Source organism: Vigna unguiculata, chromosome 10 (assembly GCF_004118075.2).
Source record: "Vigna unguiculata cultivar IT97K-499-35 chromosome 10, ASM411807v1, whole genome shotgun sequence".
Classification (NCBI taxonomy): domain Eukaryota; kingdom Viridiplantae; phylum Streptophyta; class Magnoliopsida; order Fabales; family Fabaceae; genus Vigna; species Vigna unguiculata.
This window is the reverse complement of record NC_040288.1, coordinates 33,215,323-33,226,563: the sequence shown is the minus strand read 5'-3', so window position 1 is coordinate 33,226,563 and position 11,241 is coordinate 33,215,323. Positions and strand designations below refer to the sequence as shown.

General features: G+C 30.6%; 3 protein-coding genes across 3 annotated transcripts; all 3 read right to left on the bottom strand.

Moving 5' to 3' along the window:
- Nucleotides 1-540: 540 nt before the first annotated feature.
- Nucleotides 541-1,587, bottom strand: LOC114166451 (NAD(P)H-quinone oxidoreductase subunit S, chloroplastic). The gene has a single exon (XM_028051187.1). The coding sequence runs from the start codon at nucleotides 1,473-1,475 to the stop codon at nucleotides 777-779; it is 699 nt and encodes a 232-aa protein (XP_027906988.1). The 5' UTR covers nucleotides 1,476-1,587; the 3' UTR covers nucleotides 541-776.
- A 579-nt stretch (nucleotides 1,588-2,166) lies between these two features.
- On the bottom strand, nucleotides 2,167-5,506 carry LOC114166361 (methionine adenosyltransferase 2 subunit beta). The gene is made up of 6 exons (XM_028051081.1): nucleotides 5,211-5,506; nucleotides 4,194-4,353; nucleotides 3,670-3,857; nucleotides 3,186-3,309; nucleotides 2,696-2,826; nucleotides 2,167-2,436 (listed from the first exon to the last, which is right to left on the bottom strand). Exons 1-6 carry the CDS (start codon nucleotides 5,451-5,453, stop codon nucleotides 2,305-2,307), a joined length of 978 nt encoding a protein of 325 aa, XP_027906882.1. The 5' UTR covers nucleotides 5,454-5,506; the 3' UTR covers nucleotides 2,167-2,304.
- A 2,898-nt stretch (nucleotides 5,507-8,404) lies between these two features.
- Nucleotides 8,405-10,579, bottom strand: LOC114165998 (C2 domain-containing protein At1g63220-like). The gene is made up of 5 exons (XM_028050649.1): nucleotides 10,285-10,579; nucleotides 9,667-9,732; nucleotides 9,445-9,571; nucleotides 8,959-9,073; nucleotides 8,405-8,699 (listed from the first exon to the last, which is right to left on the bottom strand). The coding sequence occupies exons 1-5, from the start codon at nucleotides 10,349-10,351 to the stop codon at nucleotides 8,625-8,627; spliced, it is 450 nt and encodes a 149-aa protein (XP_027906450.1). The 5' UTR covers nucleotides 10,352-10,579; the 3' UTR covers nucleotides 8,405-8,624.
- Between the last annotated feature and the right edge of the window lie 662 nt (nucleotides 10,580-11,241).

The window sequence follows — 11,241 nt, the reverse complement described above, 5'->3', positions numbered from 1 at the left end:
AAATATCATCGTTGTCATACAACCAAAATGATAATTTTTTTCTGTTCCATTTTACAATCAACTAATATTTTAAAAATCAAAATTAAAAAAGGAATGTTAACATACAATAAATTAATTTCAAAGACAATTACTTAGGTGAAAAAAATTTCTGTTCATACTTATCGTCACAAATAATAACAAACATTCAATAACAATTGAGTTAAAAATCATTTTTTTTTTCAACTAATCATTAATATGAAACCATGACATTTTTAAATTTTTGGTATGATGGATATTATCGACATTTCTCCTTCTTGGAACGTGTAGAACCTGTTTCTAATGAAACTGAGTTCTGATAAGGACAAACTCTTTCATGTGTCTCAGATTGATCAATATTCATGCTTCAAAGTTCAGTCCAATTTGCTTTATAATTTTAAGTGTTACTTAAGAACAATATATATTGATTTTAGCTGTCATTAGCCAATCAAAAGTCATGATTAATCTTTTTTCTGGAGATAACAGTTCTGCAGTTGATTCTTGAGAAGGACAACCCAAAGCTCATTAAGCTAACAGAGAACACTAAAACTCACTAAATTATACAACCTTTTTTTACATGAGTTTACACAAATATACATGTTCAGCATAAGGAGGTTCTTTTCTTCTTCGCATTTCAACAAAGAAAGAACATCTAAGCAGTTGTTTCAATTATCAGCCGTGCTAGATTTGTCAGAAAGGCAGATACATACATATGTGACACAAAAGTGAACATCATTGGCAAGTTGAAACAAAGTGTTGAACTATGATTTCTTTTCTAGAAACGGTTCAAGCACAGCAGACTTAGGGTTCTTCATTGGAGGGCCTTTTTCTCTGCGCTCAAGTTCTTCCAATCTGAAAGTGATCAACTTGTCCCAGTTCCCACCTTCAAAGAGAACTCCTGCTTTCCCATCTGTGATTCTTTGTACAATCCCACAGTACATGTAAAAAGGGTTATTTGGATTCTTCACAATGGCAATCATCCCTGGCAACAACAGAGGCAGTTCTGGTGGTTTTGGCTTCTCAGACAGTGCCACTTTCAGACTTTTGCTCCCTTGAACTGGTTTTGGAGGAGGGTTTTCCTGAATGAACTTTTTCAACCCCTTCTCACCCCCTGGAAACCCCCCAGTCAACCCCATCAGTTCCTTCTCAAAACCATCTTCTGCAGCAACACTTGCCAAGGCCTCTTGTTCCTTCTCACTTGCTGCTGCTGATGGTGTGTTCTCATCAGCACCGACTTGCTTCTTCAGCTCTTGCTTTAGGCCTTCTTCTCCATTGCATAGTCCTCTTCCTCCTAGGCTTTGCAGCAGGTCAAATTTAGCACATGGTTGTGTTGTTACTGGTTTGGTGTGAATGTTGGAAACCCTTTTGCGAGGGTAAAGATGAGTGAGGTTTTCTTGACCTAGGAACTGTGATTTAAGAAGAGAGCCATGCAGGCCATGAAGAGCAATAAAAGAAGACATTGTTAACTGTTTTGTAAAGTTGCCACCTGCAGCATTAGTGAGAGAAGAGGGATTGATTTTTGCAAAAAACACAATCCTGGAATAATGCTGACCACATAGGTTATTGGATAGCCCTATCTTTTTTGTTTTAAATGAACAATAACCATCAGAAGAAGTAGCTTCCTGCCGTTTAATTCTGACCACAATTTATTTATTAGGCCAAACTCGTGTGTTTAACCGTTGAGCCAACTTCTGTGAACCTCTTTCCTAAGATATTTTTTGAGTCCAAACGTATGATTTACCACTATTTAATATTAGCATAAATTGACCCAGTCATAAAATTTCAAGCCAAATGAATTAACACGGTGCTTTCTTATAAGTGGTTGAACATCAAAACATTTTCTTTCACCTTCATTTGCATTAGAAAGTGTGATAACTGATACAAACAGAGAACTTGCAATCAAAAGGCAATTCCTATAGTAATGACACGAGTATTTTTCCCATCACTGAACATGCATAAAAATGTTCAGTATGTTATTACACTTTCTTGTAATAATAATAACACGAGTGTAAATGTGTATCTTGAAAATGATTGGGAGAATGACAGGGATGGAAAGTCAAAACCAACTTGTTGGAGTCTGAGGAAAGGGATGAGTGACAATTGGTGTTGTTTTTGTGACTTGGGTTGCAACTTGCCCTTCTTATAATCCCCTTTAGGTGCAACAAATTCGCTTCACTGGACCTTTTTGAGATTTTTAACTATATTTATTTTACAACAATCCAAATATAGGAAAAGCTATTGAGAACATATTTCATTTAACAAGGAGCCTTGTTTGAAATCTTTGTTGCCTCATTGCCTAGCTTCGGTTGCAAATGTTGATCTCACGCCATCTTTAAATGAAACAGGATGAATTTTTAGGGTTTGAACCAATCTAGAGATATCCATAGATATGTCAGCTGGGGACTTCACACCTCGATCAACCTGAAACATAAGACAAAAGGACATGCCAATAAAACACAATCTGGGAAAGAAGATAAACTATATCAGGCTAAGAAATGGCCATCAAAAAGGTGATAAAAAACTGATAGTCAGGGCTTGGAAGATACAAAATCTTGAAATTTTTTATCATGAAGTAGCACTAGAGGTTAATTTTGTATACAGAGATAATACAGATAAACAAAGAAAGACAGTTATTGATTGAATATCCCAAAATTGTGATAAATTGGATCACAACACGTACCGAAGAAGCAGGCACTGGTTTGATTAATGAGGTATCATACCCTCTAAATTGTGCAACAGCCTCAGCCATTTGAACACGTGAAACCCTATCAGCTCCACCAACATTAAGTAACAATTGCATTTGCTTGCCCTCTGTTACAAGAATCAGAAAGTTGAATTCATAAAAGCAAATTTGGGATACTAAAGCTTAAAGTTATATAAACTATACAAGAAAGTATAAGATAATGAAAAGGTGTGGCACAGCCAAATGAAATTATAATTAAAGAACAAGAGGGGACAATTGTTATGTAAGGCCATATTTATACAAAAAGAAGATTTCATACATCACTGATATTCAGTTTTGGTATAGAAACAATTCCATCGATTTTTCTAATCTTATTTTGTAACCTTAAAACGAGTCTATGAAAATCAGCCTCATTAATGAATAGATTTTTTTTGCAGCATACCAATATCTAACTTATACATGAGCATATGTAGTGAAGGTCCTATACCTGAAATCCATTGACTTGTTAAAGCTAGAATGATAGCTACAAGATCCTTAACATAAATTGGGCAGCGGAATTCATCATGAAAGAACTGAACTTCTTCTCCTTTAGCAAGGGCACCATCAATCCACTGAAACAATCAGATAGTATTTTAGTAATGAGAACAGAACACACATAGATGAGGATAAAGCTATCGTACTGTAATATTCTTCTGAAAATACTGCTACCAGTGGACGGACTTAGAAAACAAAAGATAGCACAGGGTATCTACAGAACCATGAATGATGGAAAATGATTTTTTTAATACTACAGATTAAAAAAGGGTTAGCATAGCACTACCACCATCTTTTAAGAAAGAAATACCATGTACATCATGCGATAAGAAGCAAAATTTACAAAACATCCACCTCTAGAGTTTGACCGACCTAAATTCTTAAGCATTGATTTTCCAATGAAGTCTATGATACAAATTACAACATTACACAAGCACCTGAATAGGGAGAGATTTGGGAACTGGAGAGATTGTTTGTGGCCCATATATGATACTGCTTCTCAAAATTGCAAAGTTTGGACAATTTTCTGAAATGAACTTCTCTGCTGCCACTTTAGTTTTTCCATAAACATTTACTGGAACAGCAATGTCTTCCTCCTTGTAAAAGGACTTCTCCCCTTCATAAACTGATAAGAAACAAAAATTACAATTATGCTAAAAGAAAGAGTAAATGGATATGGATATGGACAGTAAACACAATATATAAATGGAGAAATTTCTTTTTACCCCAAACATGACTCATCCCTTGGTATTGCCAAAAAAGGATAAGGGACAAACAAACAAAAAAAATCTAAAATTTCAATGATGATACAGTTAGATTTTAGTTAAGAATGACAAACATTAAAAAGGGGGGAAAGATAAAGAGGAAAGAAGTGAATACAGGTTCAAAAAGTTTATGAAAATATTCCTTTTTCATAGTGCCCATTCATTTACCTTCAATTATCATGGTACGATTGGGTTACCTTGATCTGTGGAAAGATGAATGAGAAGAGTAGTTCTCTTTTCAAAGCTTTGCAACCATTGTACAAGAGATGATGGCACGTTAATAGCATGTGCAGTAGCAGGATCACTTTCACATGGACGAGGAACTGAGATGGCAGCACAATTGACAACCACATCAGGCTGCCATTAATAAACAAGCAGAAATGTCAATGATGAAACAGATCACAATATTGTTTTATTCACAACAAAATGCTAACAAATGATCCTTTATCCTCATGTTTTCTTCCAATAATTTTCTATTTGTATAATGATATACCCCTAAGATACATTAATGGATGAAAAGCTCAAAATTTCGATGGACATCGGCATCTGTTGAACTTATAAATATTTAAAAAGACCATTAAATGAAACACACTCTTTCCCTGTCTCTCCACCAGGACCCTTACAATCAGGCACATGGTCATACTCATACCAGTGTATGGCAAGAAGAATGATTAATGAGTATTCATCAAGCTGAGAGAAAACATTGGCCTAAAACAAGTTGCCACAATGGCAACCTAAATCCTTTTATGATAATCTCGAAGATTTGTTCAAGAAAGATGCACTAATTACCACCTGTTAGCAGCTAAATCAGCAAAATATCTCAATTCTTATGGCAATGAGTCTTTTACATCTATGAAATCTTAGCAACCCACATCATGTACATTATACTATCTAAATCATTGTTATGAATAAGCAACAAATATGCGAGTAGTTCCAGCGAGTTAATAGAGAAAGAGAAGGGCATCTCGTATGAAACTCAAAGCAAACAATTCCTAGTTTGAGGCTCCACAAAATCACCAAACCACGGTGATACAGAGTTTAACAATGAAGCAACAAACCAAAAACATATAAAAAAAAGTCCCAAACTTTATTACAAAAAGGAAGTTCACCAAATGACCCATTAATCAGAATCATGTTTCTTTCCTCACCCAATTGAAATTAAAAACAACAGCATTAACATAAACAAGTTCAAGTCAAGAGGGTGATATCAGAACCTGACCAAAAGTGTTGGAAATGGCTTCAAATCCAACGCCAGTTTTCAAATCTACTTGGAAATAAATGGAGGAAGGAATGGCATCGACGAGAAGGTGGGGAGGAGGAGAGGAGTGGTGGGTGAAAGCGAGATCGAAAACGAATGGATTTCCATTGGCATTGGGATTGGCATGAGCATAGGCTTGTAGCAGATGCTGACCCAGGTACCCTGTTCCTCCCACCACCAAAACCTTCACCTTCTTCATCTTTTCTGGCCAAAAATTGTAAGAAAAAACACACTCAAACAATAAGAAACAGAAGTTAGTTAACCTGTATTTTTAGAGTTCTAGCTAAGAAATTAAAATATATGCAAATAAATGCATTTTTATTATAATTTTTCAATGTGATACAAATTCTATATTTTAAATTATTTAATAAATATTTATACTGTTATCCAGACTCATAAAAAAAATAATTATAAAAAAAATGTGTGAACTGACATTTAAAAATTTATCAATGATTTGTTATTGCTCGAAAAAAAAAAACATACAAAATATGAAAATTAGATCAAATTTATTTATGTTCAAAATTATACTTCATAAAATATAAATAAATTATATTTATTATGATAAAAATTTAGATAAATAAATAAAATTAAAGTATTAAGCAATTTATAATATTATTTATAAATAAAAGTTAAATTAACTTAAGAATTAATGATAAAAATATTATGATAAACGAAAAAAATAATGGATCTTTAACGAAAGTCTCCAAAAATTATATTTTCAAATATACTTCAAAGCATTGATAACTCTTATAAACCTAATATAAATACATCAATATAAATACATGTTTACATTATTAAAAGTTCGTAAAATTATTCGCATTTTCACTTTTGCCCCCTCTGATTGCCACGCACATAGCTATATCGTGGAATAATGTTTTTTCATATTGAAATCCTTGAAATTCTCAATGGTTTAACTAATATTACTTTATAGGTTAAAATATTTATTGTTCCAATTTTAATTAATTTTTGTCAAATAATTTTTAATTTTGTTTTCGTGTTCAAATAAATTTTAATTTTTGTCAATTTTGTTCAATTTGGTCATTTTTTCTAATATCCATTAAATCATTAACGATAATGAACATTGACCGTCACGTGTTACTTCGTGATTTTTTTATTTTTTTTTAATATCTTTAAATGTTCACATGTCAACCCAACGTGTCACATATGGTCAGAATTAATGTTTTATATTCAATTTGATATCTATCTTTATTATCTTTATTCAATTTAGTTGCAACTTTTGTTAACATGAAACAATTTTGTTTCTATCCAAATTGAGACCAAATTTAACTTTTATATTAAAATTCATATTTTATTAAATATTTTTGTTTAGGGTTGCAATTAATTTAAGATTAGAACTAAAATTACAAAGATAAAGAGTAATTTTAAAATTTTATATCAATGATATCAGTTTTCATCTTTAGAAATTTTTTGGTCTAATTTTAAACTAATTGTAACCTTAAGCAAAAAATATTTAATAAAAATGTGAATTTTAACCAAAATATCATCATAACTTTTATATAAATATTAAATTTGGTCCCAGTTTTGAGAGGAGAGACAAAATTACTCAATTGTAAATAAAATTGAGACTAAATTGAACAAAAATAATAAATATATAGACTAAATTCAATATAAAATATTGACGCTAACACAGTATGGTGTTGGATTGACACATGGACCTTTAAACAAATATAAAAAAAAAAAAAGAAATAACATGTGACGTGACAATTATTGTTCCTTACCGTAAACATTCTTAAGTCCGCATTTTGATCTTGAGAGTTTGATGCGGACTTAATTGAGATACAGACTTATGAAATTTTAAGAGTCGTGTTATAATATAAAATATTAAGAGTCATATAATTACAATGAAAAATATTATGAGTGTTGAAAATTTGTAGAGATTATAAAAATATGAGAGATATAAGATATAATTTGCAAGAGAAACTTGTTATTTTATTTTATTCATATATATATATATATATATATATATATATAAAATAAAATGTAACTGAATATAAATTAAAATGACTTTACATAATTTTTTCAGAAAATAAAGTCACAAATTATTGATTTAAAATTTTCTCTTTCTAAATGTGAATTTTAGCGGAATGCAAACTTAAATCAGTATGGACTTAAGCAAATGTTTACTATCGTTAGTAATTTAAATGATGTTAGCAAATAAAACCTAAATTAAACAAAATTGACAAAAATTGAAACTTATTTAAATACAACAACAAAAAATTAGGGCTCATTTAATAAATTTAACAAAAAATTGGGATAAAATGGATTAGTAATAAATGTTGTAATATATATATATATATATAAAAAAAAAACCACTTGTTTCTTTACTAAATATAAGTAGAAACGCAATATCTTGATTTCATTTATCATCTGACAAAAGATAGCAATTTCTTGAACCAATTTTTTATAACCATGAACACACACAACTTTGATCAAGTCTATCTCTTACATCTAGCGGAATTTATTTGAATTGCGTCTTTCACACGGTGAAACGTGAAATTTTCATAATATTATGCTTGTATTATTTAGATCGTATTTGGATATAAAATTTTATGAGGATAATTATCTTTATAAAAAATTGAAATGGTTTATAATATAATAAATTGTTTAAGCAAGGAATTTTAAAATTATTTAAAATTCTATGAAAATCATTAGAATACTTAAATGATAGAGTTTTAAATTTTTATTAAAAAATAAGAATATAAAATTTTTTATATTTATAATTTTAAAGGTTTTTTCTTTATATTTTCTTCTTAGTTTGATTTTTGTTAACACGTTCTCAATTTAACTAAGATCGAAATATCACTGTAATGTCTAGTTTTTGACTAAGTTAACTTTATTTAAATTGTTAGGACTATTTATTTGATAGATTACTTTTATTTTTCATTCGAAACTAATGATGATTTTAAGAGGTTACTTCCTTTTTTCAGATGTAGAATATATTTCAGGTAAAGGATGTAATAAAAAATGGAAGTTATGGTGTAATTTTCCATTAGTTATATATAATGTTAAGATTAATATAATATGTCAATAAATCAAGTTTATCTTGTCCTGTCTCATTCTCTAAGTTTTAAAGGAATAACTTTAGAATTACATTTTCCACAATTAAGTGACCCAAAATAATAATAACAATAATAAAAATAACACTGCTCTTAAAATGTTAAAGAAAAGATCAAGCAAAATGTATTTTTGTGTCCGAAGGCAGAAAAGTAAGCAAACAGCATAACACTATCGGATTTTCACACCAGAAAGCACAATAATTAAAATTTCCAAAAATATGACCCAGAAATGCTTTATTTCTCATTGTTATATTAATTATGGGCCAAAGAAGTATGTAAACATTTCTTTCACTCTAGAATTCCCCGCTTGATTCTTTCCATCCACCATAGCTCTCATTCTCTACACTGTATTCCTGCTCCACGTTTCTCTGCAACCAGAAGTCAAAATGGTACATTATTTATTCAGTTATGGAGAAAAAAATAGTGTTACAATCTCTTCACACAAAAGATCACCATTTATATATAAGTCTGATGAAATTTACAATAAATAATAAATCTTTGCAGCCATTTATAATGTTTTACATTGTTCATGATTGTTGAAGTCTTAGTTATAAGGTATTTGAATGGAGAGAAAGTGAGGTATCAAAGCATGAAGAAAAATAATAGGCAAAAAGATTCTAGCATTACCTCAGGAGTGAAAGTGAGAGCCACCTTAATCTCTCCGCAATATTCTTCGTCCTTCACAACCTTGTGAACAGTTTCTGGAAGGCTACCCACTTCAAACAGTGGACCCAAATCAATGCTGCAGAATGCAGATAAAAATGAATGCATTAGTATGAAAAAAGTGAAAATGCTCCTACCCTTTTCATCAGAGAAGATAATCATGCCACGAAAGTGCAAAATGAAATATTGAATTGGAAAAAACAGAAAAAAGAATCACAGAAGAGCATGGCTAGGAAGAAAATTTGTAACATTTGTTAGTCCACCAGAAATGCAGAATTTATGCCAGAGATATGCTAACAAAACTTTCTGTTGTTGGTTAAAGTTCATTAAGAATTACAAAAATTTTGTCCTATTACTCTCTAGTCTCTCTACTGAATTCAGTCTTATCTCCAATGAAGTTTCACTGAAAAGGTAAGCAAAATGTAGAAGTTAAAGGAGAATTTAACTCACTTTGTCTCGCCAAGAAAATCATCCTGACTAAAGTTGTCTTTATCCATGATCTTGAGATTTAGTTCAGAAGTGCTGTCAGAAACAGTGAAAAGAAAGCTCTCATTCCATTGAGGTTTGGATCCAGCATCTGGTATTCATATAGCACACTAATCAATTCAAGCCACAAAACATAAAATGGTACATAAATTAGAAAATATTTAGTTAAGTTGGCCAGAGATGCACCTTTTTGCACAGTGCTCTTGTGCTCCTGTGTCCTGTATGTGAGAATCACATAAGGATCTATGCTGGCTGCTCATTGAAGAACAAAATCAAGCAGTTAGAGAGTGTTCTATCTTGACCAATATGAACTTTTAACACCCAAAAACCAGATCAAAGAAAAAGGTCAACTGATATGATTCCCATGTTTAATTTGAATACAAGAGAGACTCCATTAACACAGCTATATGAACCAAACAAATTTGAAGAGAAAATCAATTGTTGGTATTCAAACACATTCATACCCAATTATGCATATAGAGGTGACACTGAACATTGATTTTCTTATCAACAGCTAAAACTACTTACTTTACCCTCTAAAGTGATTTGTTGACTTTAGAGAAGCCGGATCCAAGCAGAACACATCAAGATCAGACCACAAGAGATATTTACAACAACCCAAAAGAACTAAACGAAACCATCATAAATTGAGAGAATTTTGATGCATCTAAAAGTCAAAAAATCCAAACTTTCTGATCCAGAGTTTCATAAAAAAATCATGAAATCTCTGTGAAGAGGAAATCATTGGCAAAAACAGTGTCTGATTTTTCTTATCAGCTGAGCATAAACTTAGAGCTTGCTTACAGAGAAAATCATTGTCATCGAGGCCTTTGGCGCTGATCAAAATAACTTCAAGCGTTCCGCGAGGCATCTTTGAGATTGAAGTTTGGACACAGAACACTTCACAGATTCTATTTGACTCAAGATGCTTCTTCTGTGAAGTCTTAATATAGTTGAAAAATGGTGAAAATCACTGTACCAGAAAATGCCTGAACCAGAATATTGTCAATTGAAGATGGATTTTTCCTGGATCCAACTTTTTCCTCAAAACGTTTTTCTCCTTTATTTGAAAAGGTTGGCGTTAAACAAACGGTTACCCAAGAAATTATTACATAACTTGGAATAAACGCTCGCAACTAGTTAATTTAATATTAATATAAATGTCATTAATTATTTTCTTAGAAACTTAAATACATCTTAACGAAATAATAAAAGATATTGAATTTGCTCTAAGTATTGTTTAATTTTGTCATGTTGCATTTGGTTACTTTTGTTTTTCAATTAATCTATTTAAATTAAGAACCATGTTAACCAGTGTCCTAAAAATAGTAGTTAAAGATAATTAATATGTGTTAAATCTTACAAAATTTATAGTTAATTATGATAAATCTGACTTAATAATTATGAATGTAATTTTATTTTATTTAAAGAACAAAATATCCATAAATATTGTACACTTGTGTTTAATATTTTATTTAATGGACACCAATCAAAGTTAAAAAATAATTAAATAATAAAATAACTATATTTTTATGTTGCTAAAATTAAAATATAATTAAACATAAAAAATTTAAATCAACAAAAAAACCAACAAAAAAGAATGTTAAACATCTAAAATGTTTACAAAAAAAAAAGAAATTAAAGTATCAATTTGAGACTTCATTGAGTTTCTTTCCCAGTCACTTTTCGATAACCTTTTGCAACATGCCTCTTATTCTTCTTAATTTAATAAAATCTCTTATATTAAAGAAATGTTAAATC